The sequence below is a fragment of the Haliaeetus albicilla genome, chromosome 10, assembly GCF_947461875.1.
Source record: "Haliaeetus albicilla chromosome 10, bHalAlb1.1, whole genome shotgun sequence".
Taxonomy (NCBI): domain Eukaryota; kingdom Metazoa; phylum Chordata; class Aves; order Accipitriformes; family Accipitridae; genus Haliaeetus; species Haliaeetus albicilla.
The window spans coordinates 27665780-27693399 of record NC_091492.1 but is presented as its reverse complement, the minus strand read 5'-3'; the positions used below and the strand labels follow the sequence as shown (position 1 = coordinate 27693399).

At 39.9% G+C, this 27620-nt stretch overlaps 3 protein-coding genes across 10 annotated transcripts; 2 read left to right on the top strand and 1 right to left on the bottom strand.

Moving 5' to 3' along the window:
• Positions 1-29: 29 nt before the first annotated feature.
• HSCB (HscB mitochondrial iron-sulfur cluster cochaperone) lies at positions 30-5331 on the top strand. 2 transcript variants are annotated; one of them, XM_069794496.1, is made up of 6 exons: positions 30-256; positions 327-423; positions 951-1040; positions 1596-1740; positions 2619-2666; positions 3926-5331. In XM_069794496.1, exons 1-6 carry the CDS (start codon positions 30-32, stop codon positions 4015-4017), a joined length of 699 nt encoding a protein of 232 aa, XP_069650597.1. In that variant the 3' UTR covers positions 4018-5331. The 2 variants fall into 2 exon arrangements, with proteins under 2 accessions (XP_069650597.1, XP_069650598.1); XM_069794497.1 differs by lacking the exon at positions 2619-2666.
• LOC104311415 (solute carrier family 2, facilitated glucose transporter member 11) lies at positions 2204-20054 on the bottom strand. Of its 6 annotated transcripts, none has more exons than XM_069794489.1 (13): positions 19915-20054; positions 19426-19520; positions 16771-16869; positions 14960-15120; positions 14219-14343; positions 13821-13950; positions 12430-12578; positions 9552-9739; positions 8953-9063; positions 8738-8839; positions 7107-7182; positions 6463-6590; positions 4654-5525 (listed from the first exon to the last, which is right to left on the bottom strand). In XM_069794489.1, the coding sequence occupies exons 2-13, from the start codon at positions 19477-19479 to the stop codon at positions 5322-5324; spliced, it is 1527 nt and encodes a 508-aa protein (XP_069650590.1). In that variant the 5' UTR covers positions 19480-19520; positions 19915-20054; the 3' UTR covers positions 4654-5321. The 6 variants fall into 6 exon arrangements, with proteins under 6 accessions (XP_069650592.1, XP_069650590.1, XP_069650589.1 ...); XM_069794488.1 differs by having other exon boundaries at positions 19802-19931; XM_069794491.1 differs by lacking the exons at positions 4654-5525; positions 19915-20054 and adding an exon at positions 2204-2426 and having other exon boundaries at positions 19426-19768.
• CCDC117 (coiled-coil domain containing 117) lies at positions 20050-27620 on the top strand. Of its 2 annotated transcripts, none has more exons than XM_069794495.1 (6): positions 20050-20342; positions 20688-21049; positions 21764-21814; positions 22184-22417; positions 23873-24010; positions 24557-27620. In XM_069794495.1, exons 2-6 carry the CDS (start codon positions 20694-20696, stop codon positions 24807-24809), a joined length of 1032 nt encoding a protein of 343 aa, XP_069650596.1. In that variant the 5' UTR covers positions 20050-20342; positions 20688-20693; the 3' UTR covers positions 24810-27620. The 2 variants fall into 2 exon arrangements, with proteins under 2 accessions (XP_069650596.1, XP_069650595.1); XM_069794494.1 differs by having other exon boundaries at positions 20215-20342; positions 20691-21049.

The following is a 27620-nucleotide window of genomic DNA, read 5'->3' as shown; positions in this document are numbered from 1 at the left end:
GGGGTTGCTGGGAGCTGTAGTCCGGCAGGATGCAGGCGGCGCTGCGGCGGCGTTTCGGCGGCGCGCGGTGGGCGCTCCGCGTTCCCGAGGGGGCCCCGCGGCCTCGCTGCCTCGGGCCGGGCTCCGCCCCGGCCCCGCGGTGCTGGAGCTGCGGCAGCCGCCTCCCCGGCGCCGAGGGGCTGCCTCACTTCTGCCCCGGCTGCCGGGCGCTGCAGCCGCCGGGGCCTCGGCCTGACCTCTTCCGCCTGATGGACTGGTGAGTACCGGCGGGGCGGCCGCGGGCTCGGCCGGCCGCGGGCCTTACGCCGCTCTTCTGTCGCCCGCAGCGAGCGCTCCTTCCGCGTCGACGCGCAGCAGCTGCAGCGGCGGTTCCGGAGCCTGCAGCGCGCTCTTCACCCCGATCGCTTCGGCCGGAGGCCGCCGGTGAGCGCCGGGGCGGGGGCGCCAGCTCTGCCCCCGGCGCGGCTTGCGCGGTTTCCCGGGCGGGGTGGACCGGGCCTCGCCGCCTCCCCCGCCGCGGCCGGCGGGGCGGCAGGGCTCCGGGCGGGAGGAGGCCGCCGTTCGCGTTACGGCCGTGCCGCCCTTGGCGGCGGCGGCGGCCCTGCGAAGCGGCGCGCCGGGTCCCCCCTCGCCCTCCTCTCTTGGGATTACAGGGGCTCGCCGGTGTTTGTGTCCTGGTGCTCGGAAGAGCCCGCTGCGCACGGACCTGCGGCGGAGGGTGACAGTACGGGGCTGCTGCGGTGGGTCTCGAGAACCTCGCTGCGTGAGACGGCAGAGTCCGGCAGTGCGGGTAGCCCCTCTCCCTGCTCTTCCCGTCTCTGTTGAAAATCAGCTTTCCGTTTTACACGCCTGTATTGTTGTGGGAACGCTATTTCTCTGCAGGTAACAAAGCGTAATGGATTTTGCTACCTGTCGTTAACTTGTTGCTGTTATTTGTGGTCCATTCGCAGAAAGAACAGCACTACTCTCAGCAACACTCCTCCTTGATTAATAAGGCCTACCAAACCCTCCTGAACCCTTTGAGCCGTGGCCTCTATCTGGTAAGGTGTCCGCTACGTATTTCATCAATACTGCTGTCACTCACCGTAGGTGGCTGGGGCTGCTGGTGGTAACGCAATCAGTCAGACCTTTGACTCCATCATTAACGTGCTAATTTGTGTTCCTCTGAAGAAGAGGATTACCAGGGACTGAAGGGAGACCAAGACCAAGCTTGTCTGAAAACGCATCAGCTTTTCCACTATTTTCTTTAACATTTTACTGATTATTATTACCATCTCATTTGATGCTCATGTTACACTAATTTGTTTCCTGCGTCACACATGGAGTTTGGCCATGGCTGTTCTTTGACATTTCAGTCTGGCCCTTGGCAGCCTTTGTTACATTTTTTTGCTTTGGTTAACTGCTGATTTTTATGGTCTACCTATGGAGTTAATTTTAAAACTGACTCTGTTTATGCACATTTCATGGAAGAAACCAGAACTTTACCAGATACGAATCTGAGTGAGCCCTACTAGAAGACTTAATATTCAAGAAAATAATTCACATTGAAATAGATGCCAGAATGCGCATTTCCAAATTCCTGTTTTCTTCACCAGCTGGAGCTGAATGGTGTAGAGCCGGCACAAGAGACAGACTGTGATGCAGACTCAGTGTTTCTCATGGAAATCATGGAAATTAATGAGAAATTAGCAGAACCTAAAAATGAGGATATCCTTGAAGAAATTGAAACTTTAATTAAAGGTAGGTTATGATTTGAGGGTTTTGTACAGAACTAATTTACTGTACCTTGTGTAATGTGAGAGCCTTTCTGAAGAGTTAACTTTTTCAATGTATTTCTCTTAGTATCTCTAACCTGTATTAGTCTTGAGTTGACTCACCGCAAGAGCTTCCCCCCCCCAAAAAATGTTGTCTTCACCAATTCATGCCACCTAAACTTCAAATCTGCCTTGAGAATGTCTTATAACAGTACCTCTTCTGATGGCAAAATAGGTGTGTATATATATTGACTATAAACAGGCACTTATTGAACCTTCAGCAGATCAGGGCAAGTGGACTGTCCTAAAAGAAAGAACCACTCAAAGTGAAGTTTAATAAAATGCTTGACTGACCACTTAAGTAATTTCATTGATATGGACATTGTATTTCTTTCACCTTCTTCAACTTAGCAACCATTATATTAAGTGATTATTATCCTTATACAAGCAACTTTCTTGTTTATGTTGTTGGTGATACCCAAAACCTTGAGTTCATTGGTATATTTAATTCTTTGCAGTAACAGTAGTGTGCCAAAAGCAATTAGAGTAACTAGAATAAAAACTAAGAATAAGAAAATTAACTGTAGCAGGGTAAACTGATACACCAAAAGTAAGGTAGATTTCTGGGAAGTTAGTGACCATTGAATTGCATTGGAATTGCTGTCTGTCAACCTGTTTAAACAAAGAAATATATGTTTGAAATTACAGTTTAAAAAAAAAATTGACAGCAATATGACAAACAGCTCTCTTAGCTCCCAAAAGACTGTGAGACTAGTAATTAAGTTTACCACCACAATCAGAACACAGTGGTATTAAATATACCAAGTATGTAACAAAAAGTGAATTAAATAATTTATTTTGCAGTTAAACAAGAAGAACTGACCAAAGAGGTGACTGCAGCTTTTGAAAGAGGTAGCTATTTATATTAAGTATTTAGCTGCCATACATACCAGTTATAAATGCTTAAAAAAATCACGTTCTCTTACTGGCAAGTATTTCCTGAAGTACAGAACAGAAATACTGCATCAAGTAGTTTTCTTTGTTTGGTATTTAGAATAAATAGTTCTGAGCTGAACTTTCTGCTGATTCAGGAAATTCAGGGCCTTACATTAAATAAAAAAAAAAAAATCCATAAAGAAGTTCCAGTTAATTCAATTTGCATCAAAATGATCACTTCAAGTGGGAATGCAGACGCTAAGAAATTTTTAATTTGTTTGTTTCCCAGAATGCTGGGACGAACAGACTCTTTTCTTCATCAAACTTACTACCTATTCTGACATTTCAAATTTTAATTTGGGAGATCTTTCTCTGCAGTCTTGAAGCTGTCAACAGAGTGATGGGCGCTGTTCTTTGCAGTGCAAGTCAAGACAGGGACGATTCAGCTGCTTACCACTGAAGCTGTATGGCAAGAAAAGACCTGATGCCGCATTTAGCCTAAGGTTTTAGGGACTTCCTGTGCAATAATTAACATAACTTTATTCCACAACCAATTGATAGGCAGGAGCTTGAACCATTCCAGACTAGCTTCCTTCCTCTGGGGAGAAACCTTTACGTTTCTCTCCTGGGTCTTGCAATGCTTTTGTTGTGAGGTTTCTGTAGTAGTGCATTGTAATTGTAAAACATCAAACGCAAAGTAGTGCTGGCTAGGCCTGCATATGAAAAATTATAACCTTATAATCTGTCACTCTTTGTACTATGAGAGTTAAGGATTGTGTTGCATCTATCCTTGTCAGTAGGTGATAAACCACCTTTCCTGTCCAGTTGTTTCAGTTTTGGAATTGACACTATCCATACCAGTGTCCTACAAATCTTCTGCATTTTTCAGTGATGGCAGTTGGCCTAATTACATACATTAAAAAAAAAAGTTTGTCTTGTCTATATGCTTAAAATTCCCCAGTGGCTACATCAATACTACAGCCACTTTACAGAAAAGTCATTGAAGGATATTCATGTCACGTTTCTTTTCTAAATTGTACATTTTTACAGTTGAGGTGTTCCAAAACCATCTGAGTTTAAAATAATAGGCAACAGGGTTTTATTTGTGTATGGGTCCTTACAACTTGCAGCTCTCAGTACTGGAACAGGTGCTGTAATTGAAATTTTGAGATTCATTTTGAAAATGAAAATTCAGCCAGCCCTCTATAAACTAATAATGTTTTATTTCATTTCAGATGATCTTCAAGAAGCTAAGAAGCTTCTAGCCAAAATGAAATATTTTTCAAACTTAGAGGATAAACTAAAGAACAAGAAGATCCCTTCCTGATACTGCCTCCTTTACTGTTAAGAGTTAATGTTATTTTCAATTAAACAGCTGATTTAGTTACCAAAATCAGAAAAATGGTGTTTGCTTCTGTTTTCACTAAGCGCTTTAATTCTGAGGGAAGGAAGATAAAGGTAAAAGAAATCCAGTGCTTACTGTGGCACTTTAGTAAGTTAACAGATGGAATCAAGAAATGCTTACAGCCAGGAAAAGATGCAATAACGTAAGGTAGGACTACGGTCCTAGCAGTTACAGGCATGGAAATGAGTATCAGAGAGGCACACGAACACCGTATGTAATTAAGATTTCTTGCTTTTTGACTACTAAAGTATAGAGAATTTATTTTAAGTTGAGAAAGAGTCCTGGATGAAATGTTGGAGATTAAGCAGAAAGCTCATTCAATAGGTCCTTCAAGCCCTCTCTAGTCTCCTTATATGTGTTCTATCAGACCATCTTGAAAAGTCTTTACAGGTGAAAAGTATTTAATTGCTGTCATCTGTCCTTTCTGCTATTTAGTACTTTTTGTGATGTTGATCTCAATCTGCCAAGAACTGACCTCCAAAACTAGAGGAGGTTTTACCCTGTTGGACAGTTTAAAATGTTAAGATGCTAGGTTAGGGCAAAAAAATAAACTCAGACTCCAGAAACTCTTTTATTAGTGCTGGAAACAAGTCTTTCTAATACACTTTATTACAAATAACAGTAATTCAGATAGGTATAACAGTAATTCAGATAGGTGCTCTCCTGTCTTTGACCAGTTATAGTAGTAGGACTAGATGAGGAATGTCCTTAAATCTTTCAAAGAAGTTACTTAAGTGCAAACCAGCAACTAAATACCCCAATTTATATATGAACTAGAATATTTCAAATATCATTTTCTCAGCAGGTCAGTTCTTGTTTGGATTTTAATGCCTCAAATATTTTATTCCGTAAAGCATTAACATATGCTTGATTACCTGAATCTGAAGAAGGGGCTTAGAAATATAAGAAAAGCTACTGAATTATCTGAAGAAATCTGCTGCGGGGGAGGAATTCGCTGAACACCCTCTCCTGGCATTTGTGTGTCCCTACAACATCAAGTTGTAGTTAAACATCATCTCCTATGTATAATATAATATGTTGTTAATAGCATTTCAGCAATATATGTTTTAACAGCATTTCAGCAAGATTAACCTGCGTTTAAACTTCCTCCAAATATACAGGAGGATTTAATAAGCTACTTGTTCATGGTATTACACTGCTAATTTAGAAGATGCTGTTTGTAATTCTTATTAAAGTTCTGTAACAGCTGTGAAATTATGCAAATTTTAAAATTCATCATGGAGTTGTCTTCTTTCATAAAGCGCTGTTTCCTTTTTTTTGGTATTTCTTCCAAAATTAAGCTTGTGAAATTCCTTTTTGATTTCCAGAAAAGATTTGTTTTTTGTCTCGGGAATTACGAGGAAGATGAAAGCAGCAACTAAGGAGCACTCCAATAAGAACACCAGAAAACAATACTGCTTCAGTCCATTCTGAAAATAAAATTTATTTCATTGCAACATATTTCAAGTATAACAGCGGGTTTTGGAAAATAAAAAGCTTCTTGGTTCCATTCATACCTAACATTGCTGCTCAGATATTTTTAATAAAAAGACGTTTAACCTATCCTTACTTTACATGGAACTTTTTAATTTTTTTTTTTTTCTAGATAAAAGACTACCAAATGCTGTGCAATACACTTGGTAGTCTTTTTATTAAAAAAAAAAAAAAAGAAAAAAGATAAACCTTTTAAACACACACTGAACAAGTCACAATGTAATGAAAAGTCAGCACTTGCTACTTAGCTGCCTCATACTTCAAGATTATGTGGTTTATCTTTCTCTGGATGTTTGTTAATACTTTTCAATGCTATAGATTAAAAAAATTTTTTTTTTTTAAGAGAAGCAGAGGACTGTCAAAGCAAGATAGCCTGCTGCATGCTGTTCCTGCATGTTTTGCTCTCAAAAGTGCTAAAACTGAAAATACAAAGCCAGAAATTAAAGCCTGTATTGTTTTTTCTAAAAATCTTCCTGATCACAGAACCCTCTGTATGTAAATTTAGTGAACTCTTGGAGAAGGTGTGAACCACTAGCGCCAGGTACTACTTCTACTTTACTTTGATATAAAAGTGCAAGGCGCTATTAAGAAATGTGTTTTTTGAATCTCAGTATCTGCTTAAGTTTCTCTAGTTTTGATACCTTCTCCATTTTTTAAATCTGAACATGAAAATTAACCCCATGCATTCCTTTTAATTTGCATTTATCATGTTTTATTATTTTTTGTTGTTATCTAAAAAAACATTTTAAGAGGGACTGAATCTAGTTATACTTGGTTGTGTTTAAGTGTTACTGTATAAGAAAAAGCAAGTTGATGGAACCTAAGATTAAATGGGAGGTGATGCAATTATGAAAATGTGTTATGCATACTTACCACTATAAAGGGAAAGAGCATTCCAATTGTGAAGAAACTAATCCAACTAATAGTCCCTCCTATCATGTAGGCAGCAGGACGTGAAGACTGTATAAATAATTCAGCTGTCAGGGTATTTGTTATGCCACCTGGGGGAATGAGTTTCAGAAACAGAATAGGTTATTATGCTAACTGTCCATTTGCAGTATTTCCAATGCCAGAAAAACTATTGCTTTTGAATATGCCAGTAGCTGATCTGATTCTATTTAAAAAAAAAATTATTATTAACAGCACATTTTTTAATCTACTGCCCATGTAGTAAAGTGGCCTTATTTCAGCAGCACTGCTCAGGGAGCAAGGGCCCCTTTAAAAGCGTTAACAGGCTTTTTCTTGCTTCTTGTATGACTCAACTGACCTGAAGGCCAGAACTAAGACCCCTGCCACACATAGCTGGCCCAAAGAAACATGCATGGTGAGCCTCAGTTTCAGGCTATGGGAGACTAAACTGTTCTGATGAGACGGGCTCACTTGTGTTCCTTAGCCAGAGCCTCAGCAGCCATACAGTAAATACTTACCGCCTGGCTTACACAGCAGAGCTGCTGATGTCCCCGCCCCAGCCCCAGACACGCATTCACCATTTTAAAACATTCATCACTCTGTAATACCTGGTCCCAACCCAAAACTCAAGATGAAGGCAAATATAGATGTCATGCTCACATAAGGCACCCATGAGTACAGTTCCTGGAACAGAAGAGAATGAGAAGGTTTAGTTCAGATTTTCACAATCAAGTTTTAAAGTTTAGCTTAACAGTTACATTTCCTTTTGCTATTTTATTGCAACTACAACGAACAGTCAGTCATGGCTGTTTACAGCTAATTTATTTAACAGTACTGCGTCGGAGAAATTAAATATTGTTCATTTAATAATTTTTACTACATGGAGTCTAGTGCTTCTGTTGAGATTTATCATTAGTCCTCAGAGGCTAAAAATTTACACCAATATTGAACATGACAATTATATGTTGTTACTAGTTTAACATTTTGTCAGTGTTTATTTTGGTATTTTATGCTGATCCCATGAGTTATCTGTCATCAAGTACCTCCATAGCATGAACAGACTTCTCATCACGTTATTACGTATACATAAATTTCAGTAGTGCAGTAAAGAAACATGATTACTATACATATGAAACCAGGTATGTTAGAAAGACCAAACCTAAGCTTGAAATCCCATTATTCAAAAGCAAACCAAGAAATTTACAGAAGTTACAATAAAATAATTAAACCTAGGTCTCTGCCTAATGGCTGGCTCATTCAACTTTTTGCCTGGCCTAGCAGCTTACTTTATTCCAACCACACAGAAATTACTGTAGGTGCCTCTTCTGTGGTCTGCTTGCCAATCTGTGCAGCCTCTAACCCTACTGTCCCTCCAAACATCAGACCTGCAGCATGACTGCATGTGATCCACCCATTTAAAGCCAGCTTCAAACACTGACGGTGTGGATAAGGAAAGAATTGCAGCTCTTTAATCCTACCTTTGTCAAATAAGGATTTATCAGGCAACCAAATACTGACTAAATTGAGTTGCTCACTGTTGGAGCTACACCTGCATCATCTTGCTTGGATTACCCGAAGGTAATGATAAATATTTAGTATAGTACGGTCTGCAAATGTGGAGATACATTTCCTCTAAACATTCATTTCAGGAGGTTTGTGGGGTTGCCTTATTTGAGCTGATACGGTATACAGAACAACTTACGATGCATCTCTTCATACCACATCAAAAAGCAAGGCAGGATGTTGTCTTCGCATGATAAACTTAAGGCACTGTGAATATGTCTAGTGAGTTCCCAACAGTTTCTGTGAATTTACACTTAATGGATTTAAGCGTCTTTTGAATTTCAGCATCTTTACAATATTTGTTGTTTGATCATTTGCTTACAATTAAGTGACTGAAATGGACTCTGATGCTTAATATCATCACTATATGATATATAGTATTTTATCCTAAAATTACTTTAAAAGCTACAATAAATGCAGTTTTGTCATTGCTTAGTTTTGTCAGCATTAAATGCAGCTACAGCTTTAAGACAAATACATGATCAAAGCTTAGCTGAGAGCATTCTCTTATTTTAGGGAAAGATGGCTCCAGAATTGATCCAATCTTTCAATTGCTGTCATTTTTTATGCTGCTGTTTAAACCTATGTAGCTCTTATCTTCCAGCTGTGTTTGAGTGTCACAGATTTTCAATCACTATAGTCATATCATGCAATATAAATGAGTTTTTCTTTACACCTGGTAAGTCAGAGAGAATGTTAAAACAATGCTCCAAAGGGTCATAAGGAGATAACCCCCAATGATGAGGTATCTTCTTCCCACGTAGTCTATCAGTAAACCCTGTGGAAAAGACATCATTTTCTGTTACTATATTAATCTCCTATTTACCAATGTTCTTCAAGAAGAAGAATCGTTACTCTTTATGCTAGGAGATAGAATAAATTGTTACTTACACAGGTGAGAGCTGTGAGGCATTCACAAGCTCCAGTGCCAAGTGTCACATACGGGATTTTTTCTGCTGAGATCCCAGCTTGTTCAAAAATGTAAGTTGCATAGAAATAAATCTACAACAACAACAACAAAAAAAGGGGTGTTCCCAGTAGTTAAATCATTGGCTGGAAACAAAGTCAAGTTCATACTAAATATACAGCTCAATTATTTTCTATTGTGAGTTATTAATTTCACATAAACAGCAAGAAGAATCTGTTAAAATTCATGTCTAGGTAAACATATTGCTATCATAAAAGCAAATATAATTATTCAACTTACTGAATATAATACTTCAAATTCTTAAACCAGACACAATGGGATAAGCTGATCCACTTTTATTTACTTTTTCAGAAGAATTCTTTAAAGAAATTTACATACCAGAAACACACAAATGAAAAAAAAATTGAAAAAAAGAGAAACACAGACATAACACAAAGATACTCTTTGCCACTGATCCCATTTCTCTAAGCTTCTCTATCTGGATCCTTTGTGTTAATAAAAGGTTGAAAAACAGATGGAAATTAAATAATTATTTAAGCTGTTAGTATGTATGAAATCTTACGGCATTTATCCCACTGAGCTGTTGGCCCATAGTCATCACAATCACAGTAATGAGCTGCCATCTCACACCACGATCAGTGAATAATTGCCAGGGCTTCTTGGGTTTCTCCCCGTCTAAGGCAAAACATTCCTGCTGTATGTCTTCCATCTCCCTTCGATACTCTGAAGAACCATGAAATTGTTTCAAAGCTAGAAAAAAGAAGAAAATAAATTCTCTTATGTTTACCTATTAACCACAACTTCTGGAAAATCATCTCTTTCCATAATTACCTTGCTTTGGCTAGGATATGAAAACTTTGTGCTTTAGAAAGCTGGGAAAAAAGTAATTTGCTTTGTGACTTGTTTTTTGCTTGCTGGTTTTCCAACATCTTTTGCTGTGGTAGATTTGGAGTGTCATTACTTTGCTTTTTTTAGAGGAATATCTGACTCTGAAATATTCACCAAGCAAAATATTTTGAAGTGGTTTATATCTGAACCACAGACCTCCAAATAGTCTTTTCATTAAAGGACACTCGAAGCGCTTTGAAGTCTTTTGCTTAAATTCTAGGCAGATATCAAGTCTTTTCTTAGGTCCCCATCTTTAATTTTGCCAGTGGAATGCATTTAGTGAGCTGGAGTAATGATGGTAAGTAATTCTTCTAAGGCAAGTACTATCAGAAATCAGTTGGATGCAAAACTAAAACCTTTACTAATGGTCCTAAAACCTAGAGTACATAACATCAGTTCCTCTAAAATCTTCAAGGTTAAATATATCGTGACAATTTGTCTTCTTAAGGGCAACAGTAGAACTTTTGATGATCCTGAAAGCAAACTTTCCAATGCTATTGTTATCACTAACAGTGTAACCAGCTTGAAGCTCTAGCCACTCTTCAGCGTCAGTTCAGGAGCAACCACAATTCTTGGAAAAAAAAAAAACAATCCATGATTATGTTATTTCAGAAAAAAAAAATTGAGAGGGAAGACTTGAATATGGTACAGAGATTGCAAGCTTCATTTATATTTAAAAAATTACATTTAACGAAGCCCAAACTAGATCATAATCTGAAAGGGACATTATGGTCATCTTGTCCATGGCTTCCAAATTAGACAGAATTAACTCCATAAGTCAATTGTTGTTACTGTGCTTTTGCAGTTGTGATGGTCCATGAGCATTTTTGGGCGAGGTAAGCAGAGAGAGGTATTTTTATTAGATCAGCTGAAAAACTTGGCAGGAGGAAAGGAGACAGGTCTGCAGGTACAGATGACTTTATCTAAAAATTTAACTTTTTTGTCTGTTTTTTAATTACCCAGTATAATACAAGATTTCACCTCTCTCTGTGAACCCTGCCTCTTTTGTAATTCCTAACAAATTTTACCTTGGCCTAAAGGCTTCCCTGAATTAAGCCTCTTTAACTTCTTTTATGAAGATCTTTCCACAAGATATACTGTTCTACCTACGAATACCTTTTCTAGACAGATACAAATTCATATGCTCATCAACAGCACTTCAAAACAAGTAACAGAAGAAAAGAAAAGAAGAAATGGTTTTCCTTTATTTATGTATACAATGAAAACTGAATTAAATACAACGCTATCAAACGGTAACAAGGAAAACTTCCTTTGTTCATTTCTCTCATTTATTTAGCATTTTAAATGGAAGATCCAGGGATCACAAGTGTCATTTTATGTCACTGTGAACTATATCAGAATCACCATACCTGGTAGAAGTAGAAACACTGAACACATTTCTGAAAAATATGTGACCAAGTATTTTATTGTCCAGATTTGTACATTGGGATCTCTGAATTTTTTTTCTGTCCTCTCAATTTTATTAATTGGTTATTATTTTAGAGAGGGTCTTTTCATATTTATTTAACAGACCTTCAAACTGAATTAATCAGACCTGCTTACTTATAGTGACTAATACTTTACTCTTTGGAGTATTATTCCACTGAGTCTCTCTGGGAAGTAAAATACCTCACATCCACTGTACATGAGGATACAAATGGCTACCTCAGTGTCTTCTTTTGGCACGCTATGGTGAAAAAAAATCTCTTGTGATATTTAGTTTCTTCTTGCAGTATATAAAGAGAACTGTGTAATTTCAGGATAAAGAAAATCACAACTAATCTGAATTTTTGTCTTTCAAATTCTTGTAGCGTGTGGGCTTCACTTGCTCATTTCTGCAGTACTGCACAGCTATCCATTACAGTTATTTCTTGAGTAGGGCTTGAATAAAAGGAGAACAATCATAGATCTCTGAAAGATAAAGTGAAAAGTTTAAGCTGTCATAGTTCTCCCACATGATATAACAGGGGAAAAAAGGTATTTAAAAGATAACTAAATATTTAGAAAATGGAGGATAAGGAGCTTCCTGGTCAAATAGCCAATTAATCACTTCTTTAATATCACCTCTTTTTCAGTAAAAAGCTCTCTAATTTTTCAGCTACTTATGCTGTCTCCATTTTATTATATTATTTTTTATTATTTCTTACAGGAGAAGTATAACAGTATCACTGAATGGAAGAAAATATCCAATATAACTGATACTTAATCTGTGACATGACCTGAGAAATGAATAATCCAGTGAGAGGTTATGTAGTTCAGGTATGTTACTTCATCCATGAGAAAAATTATAAAATCTTTAGAGATTTCACTAAAGAGTAACAAAACACGAACATATATTTGAAACAAGATAATAAAGTTTTGTTCACAATTCATTATAGACTCCTGAGTTGTACAATCCCTTTTTCCATATAAGCTTACCGGAGTAAAAACATGGGCCAAAAAGCACTAGGCAATGTAACTATGTCATGTTGATAAAAGGAGAATCTGGAACCCAATATATTCATTGTACCGTTCTGAAGACACAGAGGAAGTATGAAAATGCTGTAAATTACCTTTGGCACAGCTCAGCTCATCACCTCTGTCAATAAGAAGATATCTGGGACTTTCAGGAAACCATGGCAGGAATAGAAGTTGGGCAAATGCTGGGAAACAGCTGCTGGATAGCAACAGAGGCCAATACGTTTCTGCACCTAGTAATTCCCTGGGAGACGTGTGGAAAAAGAAGGAAAAAAACCCCAAGTAATTAGCTACTCGTGACTATTCAGAAGACTTTTGGGAGCAAGATGTTTGTCCTTTGAGAAAAGTTCCCTTGTAACCAGTTACCTACATCTTGTGAGCCTCAGCAGAAAGAGGTTAGGAAATATTTTCCGGTCACTCTGAAATCAGGTTTCACTCAGGAAGAGATAAGCAACACTATTTTACTGCTGCTTATTGCTGTGTTGGTCCTAAGCATTATTTTCAGGTTTGCCAAAGCAGTATTTCCTAGCAATGCAGGAAAGTAAAAGCATACATACTTCACCTTAAGGTCTGCAGCAGTATCTGCTTTTGAGAATCATAGAATAATTTACGATAGAAAGGAACTCAAGAAAATCACCTGATCCCACCTCCCATTCAAAGTTATCTAATGAGAAGGTATATTACACAGAAAGGAATCATTAAAATTGGTATAGTTAGAATCAGCAGGATGATGTGTTGTGGGCAATATAAACTTCTTAAAATACAAAGTGTATCGCATTTTAAATACTGACCCTAGATTATACAGCCTGAAGTTTATATTCTACTTACTTTGTAGCACTTCACACCTGAAGTATCTAGCAAAATCAGTTAATTCAGGAGCTAATAATAAGGAAAAAGAGAAGTCTCAGTGCTTTTGGTAGAGGGACAGAGAAAAAACAGGTAATGTGCTGTTACTCAGGGTACTAGCAGTTGCTCTTAGGGCAGTGGAAAGTTTCTAGCAGACTTAATGAAAGCAGCTTTTCATCTTGAGGCTGTGCAGGCTCTGTTCTTGGAACTTTTTAAGCTCCAACTGGATAATGTCCCTAGCAACTTCATCTGATCTCACAAGGTACAAAACCAGCAGTAGTGCTACAATACAGAAGTTATGAGTCCTTTGCTCTCAAGTCCTGTCTTATGAATGACAACTGTCTCCAACAAGAAACTGGCAGAAAATATGAACTTAGCATAAATGTACCTATTTTACTAATGCTGTTCTGGCTAACCCATCTAAACTGAGAATACTCCCCTGGGGAGATAGCACAGATGGTTTGCAGTTGTAGGAATAAGGTGGCAAAAGCAGGGTTTTCTTCTTACAGGTAGACCTTCTATATGAAGTTGATTCACTAATGCTACAATGGCCACAACGAATGTTTTGCAGAGAGCTGCAGGGAATTGGAATTCTGTACGTACGAGTAACACAAGGCAGGAAAAAAAATGCATTTCTAACCTCAAACCAATTATTTGTCCTGTCAGAATCCCTCCAGTCAGAAAGATGGAACTCCCCATGGCCATGCCACCTCTAAGATGTTTTGGGGCAACCTCTCCAAGATACAGAGGCTGCACACAGATCCCAATACCTGCAAGTAAATGGAATAACATTTTCCTGTTAATAGATCTTGCTTTGAAGAGAATTACTGAACCAAAACAAGTAGGAAATCGGACCTAGCTACTATCTCCTATTAATTTAGCTGCCTTCAGATTCCAAGTTAGACTACAGAACATTTTTGTCATCATATCATCACAAAGCAGCCTACAAACACATATCATAATAGCTACAGAATCATCAGTAACAATAATTTATCATTCACCGTAGTTTATTGAAAGTAGGAATAGGAAATCATTCACCTGAATTTATGCCAATCAAAAACCTTCCAGCAATCAGTAACTCAAACAATCCTGTAGGAAAACTGATCCCCATTAAAATGGAGGCCAGTATTGCTATAATATTATTCATCAAAAGAGCTCCTTTCCTGAAGAGGAGGAAAAAAAACCAAAACAAAACATTAAGGAAATCTGCAATAACATGTTTTTTAAAAAGATTTCCTTTCTGGTAATAGGGGAAAAAATGGTCTTTATACTGAAGAAATGTGCTACTCACTGGAAACCCAGATATCTGATACAACTATTTACTCATATTTTAAAAAAGTCCAAACATAAGGATAATGCATAAACATGACAGAAATGCCTGACAAGGTAGGAGAAGGGTTTTGTTCATTTATGCTATTTCCATACAGAATGCGCGTGAAATGTTACGAATTACACAGCATGTCGTTACTGGCACGAAGGCTGCAAATGCGTATGGGGGACCTGTGTTTCCTACCATACAGTATGTGCATACTCCCACTTAGATTTCAGTAAATGTAATGGGAAGGCTAGACTGGAAGGCTATAATTCAGGGCTCATCTTTTAAAGTCACATTCAAACAAACTGGAAAATTCTACCAGAAAACTCTGCTTTGAAGTGAAAAACATTCACAGTCACCCAAGGTACATTTTCTCCCACTCTTTTCCCATTTATTTACTTTATAATCCAGTGAGAAAGTAGGAAAAGAAAACGTGCTGCTATATGCCTGCTGCTGTAACTCACCTGCCTAGCCGAATTGCCATGCTGCCTCCAATAAGGGCTCCACACAGGCCTCCAAGCGAAAATATAGAAGCAATGACAGACCAAAGAAAAGTCAGCAACTCTGGATTTAGTTCCTTGTGATAACGACTAGTCCAGGTTTCATTTAAGAACTTGTGTATATGCTGCAGTAGAAAACAGTAATGAATGTGTAGCATTACATGTAGCCCTACAGCATAGCACTATAAGTAACTTGCACCTCAATCCTGAAAACCAATTCTGGGAGCTAACAAAAAAATATAATCTTAGTTGTATTATATTAAAAACAACCATGACTAGCAGAATCTTCCTTGACCATAATACCATTTCCTACTCTCCATACATCTCAAAGACTGCTCATCAGCTTTGATTTTGTAGTCTACCTCAGGAGAGGCTGTATTCCACTAGAGGAGAAACATAACCTTTCCATATACTGCTACAAAAGAGCTCTGAGGTCCTTCTGAATGTAGGGGGAGGACAGGGTGGATAGGTAGGTCCTACTGTTTTTTAGGAACATCTCAGAGCGCAGAGGTCTTGTATAACCTAAAAAATTTTACTGTCAGAAGACTCATTCTGACACTTGATTTAAATCTTCCTGCCTTAGCATAATCCAACAATTCATAGTAAAATCCCTTTCTGCAACTCTAATATTCCTCCGCCCTTGTTACAGTATTCATGTGTCAGAACTTTTAAACTCTTATTCTACATGCTTGGTTTCCTAAAATTTGTCTTTAGAAACTCTAGAACTGACATGTATATGCAATCAGAGGCTTCTGTTCTTGGCCAGCAAACAAAGACTAACAGAAGAACAAACTTCCCGGACTCTCCATTTCTAGCATATTACATGTTCTTTCACAAACAGCTTATTTTAACCTTTGTAAAAAGCATACCATATGGTAACAAATTCAGTCTTCAAAGTTTCACAAGAAAATAAATCAGCTGACAGCAGAAAATTATACCCATCACTTTCACAAGACCATTTGCTCAGATGCTCTTGAGTCATCCACAAAATATGCAAAATCCTCAAGGCCATGGCAATGGAAGCAAAAGTAACAAGTAGGTGAAAACACCTACAAGATACTCAGACACTACAGATGCAACTTTTTGACTAAGATCTTTCTCAGTAAGCTGCCTTGTGATAGACAACTATAACTATCCTTTCTCCATATTAGCCAGCAATAGGACACATGGGAATGGTTCAAAGCTGCGTCAGGGGAGGTTTAAACTTGACATCAGGAGAAACAGTGGTGACATTTTACAGTAAGGTTGATCAAACCCTGGGACAGGCTTCCTAGAGGTGGTCAATGCCCCACGCCTGTCAGTGTTTAAGAGGCATTTGGACAATGCCCTTAATAACGTGCTATAACTTTTGGTCAGCCATGAAGTGGTCAGGCAGTTGGACTAGATGATCCTTGTAGGTCCCTTCCAACTGAAATTGTTATGTTCTATTCTATTCTTTCTATTCTATTCTTAATGTTCTGGGCTATTTTAGTCAAAGGTGTAACTGGAGGATGTTACTTATTCATCCAGTTAATCCTTCTACAACAGACTTTAACAGAGATATGTATGTGGCATATTTGGCACTTTTATCTGACACAGAATACCTCTGATGGGAGGTACTCACAAACAAATTCACACGAAACCATTCTGAAAGTCAACAAGAATCCTTCATACAAGAGGAAGCCTGCTTTGGTTCCTGCTGTGATCGCAGTAAAAGTGCATTTGGCCCCTCGGCCAGTTAAGACAGGATGCCTCCACCACTGTAAAACAACCCTGTGTACAAGACAGTATTTTACCTGGGTGGGTGCATTGATAATGGAAACATTATACCCATACTGAAAGGTCCCTCCAATTCCAACAGCACAAACAGCCAGAAACAAGGTCCAGCTGGGGAACTAGAAAACAGAAGAGAGTAACGTGCATGAAAGAGACAGGGCCTTGAACCTACATGCATATAATATCTAGGAGAAAATCATGCTGAAATATATCATGTATTTAGTTTTGAACCGTTAAAGTATTTGTTTAGAAAACTAAATAAACTCTCAAACACCTGCAACAGGAGAAACATTTCATGATGACTTTGGCTATGATCACTAACGTCTTTTAGAGATGCAACAATTACAAGTACACAGATTAAGTGTAGGCAACACAACCATTGCACTGCTGACAGCATATTTACTGAACAGTGTAAATACATTTTGCACAAACCACGCTGCTCATGGTGTCTGTTACTTATGAAAGAATGTTAGGACTGTTTATGTTTGGTGTTAGAGGCACAATGACTCAGTACAAGAATCAACCAAATCCCAATTGCTGTGACTCACATTTCAACTGAGATGTGAGAAATAACAGTATTTTATTTCCCTCAGCAAGTCCCTAAGTTGATTACTGGATGTCTGCAAGTTAGCAGATGCTAAACCTTAGTATCTTAAATCACAACATATTGTTCACCAATAATATTATTCAATCTAAAGTTTATTAGCATGTATTTTTTAATTTTTCAATATTGATTACCTAGTTACATTCCTAAATCAGTATTTAGGAAATGAAATTAATAGATTCACAGACTCATAGGTTTTAAGGTCAACAGAAACCACTACTGTGTTACATTCTAATCTCAAGAGAGTCTAATTCGTCATAAAACATTATACTTTGGATGAGGCCTCTGTGTCAGAAAAGATCTCTAGAGGTTTATACATTGTCTGGCTTTCTGATGTGATGCTTCTTGACTCTACTTTTTATTGAATACTATAGTACTAAAAATAACATCCAGTTCAAATGTTTAGCAACCCTTTCATCAAAAATTAAGTCCTAATTTCATCTCATATTATCTTTTTATCTAACTTCAGCTAGCCACAACAATGTCTCCTATATTAAAGGCACTTCTGTGATCAATTTCCTCTTCCTTCATAAAGACTATACATAATTTGTTTTTATAAGCTTGTGCTCCCTGAATTTCTCATTATAAGGTATGTAGACTAGTTCGTCCTCATTCTCATTCTTGGTCCAGTTCCCAGTAATGTTGAGTTATTCCAGATGCTATACTGTATTCTGAAAGAGCTGTGTCTCTCCTGAAGATAATCCATCAAAACTTCCTTCATTCAGGACTGAAATTCAGAAGAAATTGAAACTGATCTTATTAAAGTAAAATCCAGTCGATACCTTGTCCTGGTTTCAGCTGGGATAGAGTTAATTTTCTTCCTAGTAACTAGTACAGTGCTATGTTTTTGAGTTAGGTATGAAAAGAATGTTGATAACACTGATGTTTTCAGTTGTTGCTAAGTAATATTTAGTCTAAAGTCAACGATTTTTCAGCTTCTGATGCCCAGCCAGCAAGAAAGCTGGAGGGGTACAAGAAGTTGGGAGGGGACACAGCCAAGGCAGCTGACCCAAACTGGCCGACAGGGTATTCCATACCATGTGACGTCACATGTACTATATAAACTGGGGGGAGTGGGGGCAGGGGGATTGCCGCTTACAGACTAACTGGGCATTGATCGGTGGGTGGTGAGCAATTGCATCGTGCATCACTTGTATATTCTAATCCTTTTATTATTACTATTGTAATTTTATTAGTGTTATCATTATAATTATTATTTTCTTCTCTTCTGTTCTATTAAACCATTCTTATCTCAACCCACGAGTTTTACTTCTTTTCCCAATTTTCTCCCCCATCCCACTGGGTGGGGGGGAAGTGAATGAGCGCCTGCATGGTGCTTAGTTGCTGGCTGGGGTTAAACCGTGACATACCTCCTTACGGTTTCCTGCAAATAAAAAGCATTTCTCTGAATGACAGCCGAAGTAATGAATTAAGAGTAATAAATAAGAGCTGCAGCGACTACAGTAGAAAAAAAATAAAACTATAGGTGGTAAATATAGGCACTACACACTCAGACCTTTCTATTAACCAAATACTGTCAACGTATTTTGTGTGCCTCATGGGTACAACCTAGAATCTAGAAGAGACAGAAAACAAACAAACAAACAAAACCCCAGAATCATTAACATACATCACATAACTTACGTTTTGTTATGTCAGCTGTGTTCTTCTTCCTGCCCAAATCAGTCTGCTCATTACACGAACATGTTGTGTCACATTGAAGTTTGGGGCCCGATTTCTTAGAGCATGGACAACAGCCTTACCTGTTCTGTAAGCTACTTAACTCCCAACAGTTTATAAGCACTTTCACCTCATTTCAAAAACATGCCCCAAACAAAATTCAATTTACATTCAAGGGGGTGGGATGAGAAAACGTGCTTTTACAGCTTCCATTTTATAACATGGCTAGGCGTCTAAGGAAAACACAAAACTTTACAAGCCTGATCATCTAATGTCTTTTTATTTAAAAGTAAACATGAAACAATCAGAGAATTTCACCTTTGTGCATCATTGTTAAGGCTACAAACTCTCTGCGGGATCCATCTTCAGAGGCCAAGACGGTTCTGCTTACCTTGCTGCGTGTGCTAGACCCTCTCAGCAGGGGCTGGTACTCCATTCTTAGCATGGGCTGAATTTGATTTCCTTTGCAAAATTTAGTAAACTACACTACAGGAATAAAAGGTGCCAAAGAAATGAAGTTACTATTGTATTAACACACAGATTTTTGCCTTCCATCTCTAGCCATTGGGATTCTTCTCAATGGTTCACTTCTTTATGACAGAAACATCCAACTTTCATAAAGCCTTACAGTAGCTACAGAGAGCTTTCCCACGCTCAACACCACAGCCCATGCACTTTCTTCATTTAAGTCAGAGCAGAAAACATACCCCGTTAGTCACCCGCTAGCTGCAGCTTTCAGCTACTAAAGAAAACGGCAGGGCGATTACCTTGTGCTTCGGTGTCATACCTCCCGACAGCTCACCGCCGCACCACTCGCTCGCTGCTTCCCCACAGCTACAGCCCAGACAGCGGGCGAAAAGCTGCCGACTGAGCTCCTCACCTGACTGGGATTTGGCTGCTGCGCCGCCGGCCCGCCCCAGCCCGGCGCTTCTGGCTGCCGGCCGCGGAGATTACGCCAGGCCGCGGACAAAAGTGGGTCTGTCTCGACGGTCCCTTGGGAGCCGGGGCTTTGCCGCTGCCGGGGACGGCGGGGGCCTCCCGCCCCGGGGGTCCGTGCTGCCCCATGGCCGCTGCGGCGCCGACGACGACTTCTTTGCCCCGCGGGCCGCCCCCGCCGCCACCCGGGACTACAGCTCCCGCCGCGCCCCTCCGCCGCCCGGGACTACAGCTCCCGCCGCGCCCCGCGCTACGGCCGGGACTACAGCTCCCATAGTGCCCGCGTCAGCCTTCTCCAAGTGCGGCGAAAGGCCTGGAAAGGATCTGGGCTCTGGCGGTGTCGTCCAGCTCCGGGCCCGGCCCGGCCCGGCGGTAAGCGCGGCGCGGGCGGGCGGGCGAGCGGGGGCGGGCAGCCGTTTTCCTGCTGTGGCGCCGGGCCGGGCCGGGCCGGGCCGGGCCCCAGTGGTGCCCGGGGCGGCCGGCGGTGCCGCTTGACCGGGTCACCCGCGGGGGTCGCCAGTGCCGTTCAGCACGGGTCCCCGGAGGGAGCGCCTCGGGCCGGACCGGCGCCAGCAGCGGGAGGGCGGCCTCGGGCCGGGGTCTCGGGGCGTCTCGTAGCGCCGAGGGAGCCGGCCCCGGCCCCCCCCCCCCCCCGAGGGGGCCGCCCCGCTCGGTGGTGGGGAGGGGCGGCGTTGATGTCCTCTTTCTCCCCGGCAGCAGGAAATGGCAGCGCTGGGCAGATCCTGTCAGGGCATCCCTGTGGGTCCTGCCGTGGAGTTCCCCCAGGCTCCGGCCGCCGCCCCTGACCGACACGGCCCGCTGGCCCTCGCGCGGGACGACCCGCAGCCCGGAGCCGTGGGCCGCGACCGTCTCCAGCCCCCCGTGATGGTAATGGCAGGGAACGGAAGCGATGGTGCCGATGGCGGCGGTTCCTCCAGCCTGTATCTGCAAAGCAGCTTCGACGTTGCCTCCCTGGCTGCGCTCGGAAGTTACAATGAGGGCTTGACGGTCGCCCCGGTGGGCTCCTTCACGAGTGCGGCCCACCCGCAAGGCCTGCACCTGCCACAGGGTCACAGCCAGTAAGTGCAAAACCAGGTGCTGCCAGAACCAGGAGGGAACGCATTTCTTGGCTGCACTGGCAGTGCGAAATAACTTTTCTTTTCAAGGCGGGTTATAATTTGTTTTCTTCTAGTGGTGTTTCGCTTGTACAGTGTCAGGATTGTATTGTGCTCATCTTACAGCCTTGAAGTTTGTTGGTGGGGGATGAAAGAGCCTTTTAAAAGGAAAGAAATGTGATGAAGTTTACCAACATCTTGACATGCTTTTAAGCTCATGCACTTTTTTTACTTTTTTTTTTTTTTTTTAACTTTTCATGTGTGAGCACAGAAAACTTAAAGTATTCCATAAAATGTTGTTTGGTCATATTTAATTTGAGTATGTCACTGTGAGACAATGTGTTAAGAGACTGGAGTTGGATCATGTGTTGCTTCTTGATGCATTTGAATTTTAGCAAAAATTGGTCTTGCCCTTCGTGGAAAAAATAAATAACGTGAAGGAGGAGAAATTAGCATGGAATTCTGCTCAGAGAACTGAGTAATTGCGGCTGACTCTTTTGGAACAAAGTGGTCTTTTTTTGTCCAAAACTTCCATTCCCTTCACAGCTCATGACATACTGTGACTGTTACTCTTAGCTGAAGTGAATTTTTAAAAGGGAGGAAAATAGTGTTTGAAAATCTCAGTGTCACTGGAAGATATAAGTAGAAGCTAAATAGCCATTTGTTTTTCTTTTGCAGTGTCTCTGTTCGCTGTGGAAAGAAGCATAAGCTAGAAGAAGAGGCGGAAGGGTAAATTGAATTTGTCTTTTATAGCCTGAAAAATCTTAATTTGCTTTTTGTTTTCTGTAAAGATTTGAGCACACCTCGGCTACAACATACACAGGAAGGGAACTTCTATCATTGTTTCCATTTGGAACTCTTCCCTTGAATTGCACATGAGCCCAAATCCATTTCAGTTACCTAATTAATTGTGTAGCACTGATTTTCTTGCATGGGTACCCACATTTTAATAAGAGCAATGTGGATTTATTTTCTTTGTGGAGGTTGTGTTTCCATAGTGTGTCAATCTGTTGACATGCACATAGCTCTCTATGACATTTTCTCCTGTAGAATGCCACATTTCTCTTTTGACAAATTTAAACTTATTTTATTTCCTAGTTGTCCTGTGCGGAAGAAGAGACTGACAGGAGCCAAAAATTGCCCTTTGAATCCCAACAATGAAGAATGGATTCTCTGTGCAGGTCAGCAGGCAGCTGGGGAGGTAGCAAGTCAGTATGGTGGCAGCTGTCCTGAAACTGCCATGTTAGAAATTCCCTGTGAAGAAATGGATCAGACAATGGGGGAACAGCAATACGAGGTTGCTCGCAGGAAGCTTCAGGAAATTGAGGACAGGTAAATGCAGGGATTGAGTAGACTGGCTTTGCTGAGCTTTCCCTTTTTTTGGTGGGCATTAGGGGGTAAATCTAGCACTTAGTGATGTGATAACACTACTGTAAGTCTGAGATGAACCTCCTGTTTAAGCGATTTCTTTTTAGGCTACCTACGGTCCTGTGAGTCTTGGGGCTGATACTGTGATCTGAAATTGAGGGTGCTAGAGCAAAAGATGCTGAATAAATAACCACCTTTTCAGAATCATTATGCAGCATCAGTATACCCTAATGGGGTTTCAAGCTCTTTTGTGAGTATCCAGAGCTCAAATTTTAACCAATGTTGCCTGGTCAGATGAGCTCAACTTTTTTTAACCAGCTGCAGCTTGTTCTATGATTAATACTTCTAAATGCTCAAGATAGATGTGAATTTGTCATTGTAGAGAATAGCATGAACCAGAGAGATCTCTCTGCATATATGCAATAAGACTAAGGTTCATCTTGCTGTTAAATACCAGAGAGCTTGATATTGAGGTAATGGGGTGGCTATGGGCAGTCTGTTGCAATCATTTAATAATAAATGTACTGTGCATTCTTGCCTTTGAAAGATTTCTGGGAATGTTACGTGTATGTATCAGTTGATTGCAGTTGAGCTAGTATTCTGAAATACCCAAAATGACCACTGCAGACAGCTGTTAGAAAAGCCAAAAGTTTTATAACTTATAAAACAAGATTTTTTTTTAGATGATTACTCCATAGATGATGCGTGAAGGGAAGCAAGGTACTGTTAGATTATTTTATTTTTTCATGGGTAAATCAGAGTAGTGATATATGTCTTTATTATCTGGCTATATCTGCATTACAAAGTCTGCTTTGGACCTCTCAAAGGATTGTTCCCCATCCTTCCCAGCTACTCTGCTAAATTTTCTTTAAAAGGTTTACCAAAAACAAAGGAGATAACCTCCAGTTTGTTCTAAATGTTTCAACTTTTTGTGCCATTTTAATCTCTGAGAAATTGGTGCAACCTTGTTAAAGCTTAAGAACTGTATTCAGTTGCTTTTCAATAATTCTCAAAGTTAAGTTAAGATATGGGGAATTGAGCAGGTGAAGCTACTGCATAACTGAGACTCACTCTTGTAATGTGACTGAATCAGTTTCCCCTGAAGTGAATTTATTTATTTTCTCTTGGTGTACGCCTGCATTGTGCACTGCTGGACGATGCAGGGATAACAAAGCTATCTCAGGTACCAGAAGTGGCATAGCTGCTCAAGTGGCTTCAATGGTAACAGTCATTCTTAGGGTATATTGGCCCAAGAGAGACTCATGTTAACATGGCCACACTGCTTCTGGTACTCGGCCTAGGTCAGATATCTACACTGTACAATGCAGTGCACGCAGACATAACTGTAGTCTGCGGTGGATGTGCCTGTTAACAGTATGCTCAATAGTGTTTATCTCCCTCTTCCCCCTCCATTCCTAGGATAATTGATGAAGATGAGGAAGTTCATGCTGATGGAAATGTTAGCAATCTGCCCACTCTTATCCTGTCAGATACCCTTAAAAAAGGGATGAAGAGGGATTTTGGTGAAGGCCTGACAAAGAAAATAATAGAATCTATGTAAGTTCTTGAGGAAATCATGGTGCTATGTAGCTAATGCATGCAAATGAAAAGAGAGACTCAGTCTCATGTTTGTGGAGGTGTCCTTAATTACTGCATGATGCAGCCAATGTTGTATAACAGACCATTCACCTGGTCAGAAATAGGAAAAACTATACTAATGTAAAAGAGAAGTAACTACAGTGGTCATCAAGCTGTCTGTTTCATACTCCTCATTTGTACAGAGTGAAATTTGTTGAATAAACCATTATATCTTGATTTTTATGTATGTGTGTTTCCAAAAGAAGAAGGTCCTGAAACGTGACCGACAGTGGTTGTCAAGTTTGGTGCAAAAGAAAAGAAAGAAAATACAGGGTTAGAACTAGAAGTAATGGAACTAGTGAAGGAAGAGGAAATTTAATGGGGGGGGAGGGATGGGCAGGGAAGGTATATGGATTCTGGAATATAGTTCCAGGCTGGCACAAAGGCTGAAGATACTCACTGGTCTTCTGCATTTAATAGTTGTGATTGGAGAACTTGCTTTAACTGAGACTCCATCCCTTCTAGGAGCCGTCCTTCTATGGAGCTGGTGCTTTGGAAACCTCTTCCTGAATTTCTCACAGATAAACTGAAGTCTGTTTCTGTTAAGAACTTCAAGCAGCAGAGTGCAGAAGGGTGTCAAGCCAAGCAGTCAACACCAAGAGCTGCTTTTGACCCACAGACTGAAACATTCCCTGAATCACAACAGACTGCCATGTCTCCAGATCCGTATGCTAGTTCAGGAATCTCTGGGTGTGCAGAAGAAGAAATGGAGTTGTAGATGCCAGATTTTTAGACTGGAAGTGGTGAGCTTCTGATGTTTTTTGTTGCTGTTTTTTGATTCCCTCTTTCTTTCTGGTTTGATGTGTGAATCTGAAGTTTTATTATTTGTTTTTGTTTTTCCTACTAACAATCATAAGAACATGGATTGGCCGGACACAACTTAAGGAAACTGAAAAAACCCCAAGATTTCTGTATTCCGGTCTATTAAATATTCTTGGTTTTACTGAGAAGGTAATCCAGAGGCCTTTGGAACAAGGAAGTAGCTTTCCATCTTGCTTAATGGTGAAAATATCCTCTTAATTGTCCTTGGTAAAGTATAAAATCCAAATATTGAATGTAACTGTGGCTTAAGCCACAACTTTCACTTACTGAGCCATTAAGACTTTGGTGCACATACTATGCTTGGTCACTTAGTTTAATTTCAATAACAAAAAGGTATGGAAAGGAAGAAATACTTTTGAGTCTAGTCACAGATAGAAAACCAATCCCTGTGGAAATAGAGCTTTTCATACTCTTTCATCTGTGGCTGGTTTGTACTTGATGTAAACTCAAATGTAGAAATTATACGTTCTGCAGTATGGTAGGGAAGGAATGTTATAGTTGAGCATAAGCCACGTGCTTTGTAGAAAGTAAAATGAGGTACTAACTTGCAAGGTATCTGCTAACTTTAGTCATGTTTGGTTCATTGGCTCCTAAATTGTGTTTGTGGGTTTTTGATGCCCCCCTCCCCAAACGATGCAAAGTCTGCAGAAAAGTGGTTCTCAGCCAACAGATTCACATTTTACATTGTGCTGTGATTCTTTGTATGCATCAAGTGGGAAAGCCCATTTAAGACAGTAACTTTTGATTAAATAAATGGCATCCTTTAATTTTGATAAATATGATAAGTAAATCAGATAACAGGGAGCTGCCTTCTGGCATAAACAGGGTCAGATGCTGATTATCATCTGTAACAAAGTCCCAGACTTTGAGACTGGTATTGGTGGTGAAGTAAAGGAGATGTTTGTCTTCTTCCTGATGGAATCTAGATTTAAAATTTAAGCCAGAACATGTGCCATTAATGTAACGTCACATAGTTTATACAGATGTATGCCAAAAGAATTTTGTACCCTGCTTAGGGTGTTAAGAAAAGGAATCCTCAATGAGTTATTGCTTGTACCTTTCCTCGATGCACAATAGTTCCATTATGCTTAACACCCTTAAACAAGGCAGAGATTCTTATCTTCTGTTCTTAGGACCTTGAGCTTTCTCAGAGATACCTGAATTGAGGCTTTTCATAAGAAATTCCTTTCCAAGTAATAGGTTCTGTTCAGAGTCTTAGCATCCCAGTCTGTTTTTGACATCTTGCTAACATAAAGAAGCAAGTACACAGTAATGCAGCTGTTTGCATAAGAAAAATCTACTCTTCCTTTGCACAGCTACTTGATAATCTTTGTGATATTTTTTACTGTTGAATTATCCATAGTCAATTGTTTAAAGTCAAGTTTCTCTTTTTGCAGTAATCCTTTCTTTTCTTTCAGCTGACAGCAGAAGCTTTGTTCAAAAGATGCTCCTATTTGTTAAATCCTGTCTATCATGCTGCTCTTGTCGAAGGTTGTGTGAAATTTGCTGTCTCTTGCTAAAACATTTCAGAGCTTCACTAAAAACATTCCAATGTTTGAATGGGTATTACTCTGGAGACCGGTGTATAACTTTACCATTCTGGAACTTTTATTAAATTGGAGAACCTCTGCAGCTTTATCTTGCTATTATGTCTAATTTTTAATTTCAGGGTCTGCTATAAATCTCTTGCATGTACTGTGTAAAATTTTTCATGTATTATTAAGCTGCTGAACATCCTTAAAATCTACAGCCTTTGACATGCTACATTGCTTGAGTATAAAGTAAAGCAACGCAGTTTGGAGAAGGCTGTAGTCACTGCGAGTGGAAAATGTGATGTCTCTAAATAATTACGTGTTTTTAAGCTTGCAGAATTATAGTGAAAGTTTAAGGTTGGAACTGTTTTAGCTGATAGCTCTGAATCCTACATAAATTGAAAAGAAAGGATAGAAATTTCAAAAATTTGATGAAACCATCTCAACAACAGTAAAACTACAGCAGATGTAGAAAACTGTGGGAAGCCTAAATACGTCAAATCTAGATGCAGGTTTTTTCCTCTTAATGACAAATTGCATATCAAATTTGCAGAGGAAGAAATTTTTTTAGATGGCTTCTAAGCATACATTTTTTTCCTGTTATGTTTGTACCAAAGGTTGACTTTCAGAGGTGTATTTCCTCTTAATCGTTTGATGCTAATATGGTATCACAGACCCCTGTTATTCTGCCATCTGAAATGAGAATATAGTGGTAGACTATTGACAGAGACCATGAGATGGGAAACAAATGGGTCCAAGAAATTTGCTTTGGTAGAAGACATTTATTTTAATTTTTTTCATAATTAATTTCTGCCTTTGTGATAGGAGAGAACAGGGTTGAATTGCTTAAATTGATGGGGGAGGAGAAGAGTGGGGTAGAGCAGGAATCTAGCGTCTAGGAGGACTGAGCAAGATTCCTGCTATAGCAAACATTTGGAGGGGGTGAGAGAGAATAAGCTATTGGGTGTTTTCACAGTTCTGTAGTTGTAAGTTTCATTTGTTGTTGGCTTCCTTAAAAGACTTCTATTAACGCTGTTTACAAGCAGGATGGCAAATGTGATGCAGTATTAGGAAGAACTTTATTTTGAAATATGGAAGATCTGATTCTGGTCTGTCTTCTCTTGGGACCAAATCACCCTTTGTATGTCAGTTTTCAATAAATTTTCTAAAATATT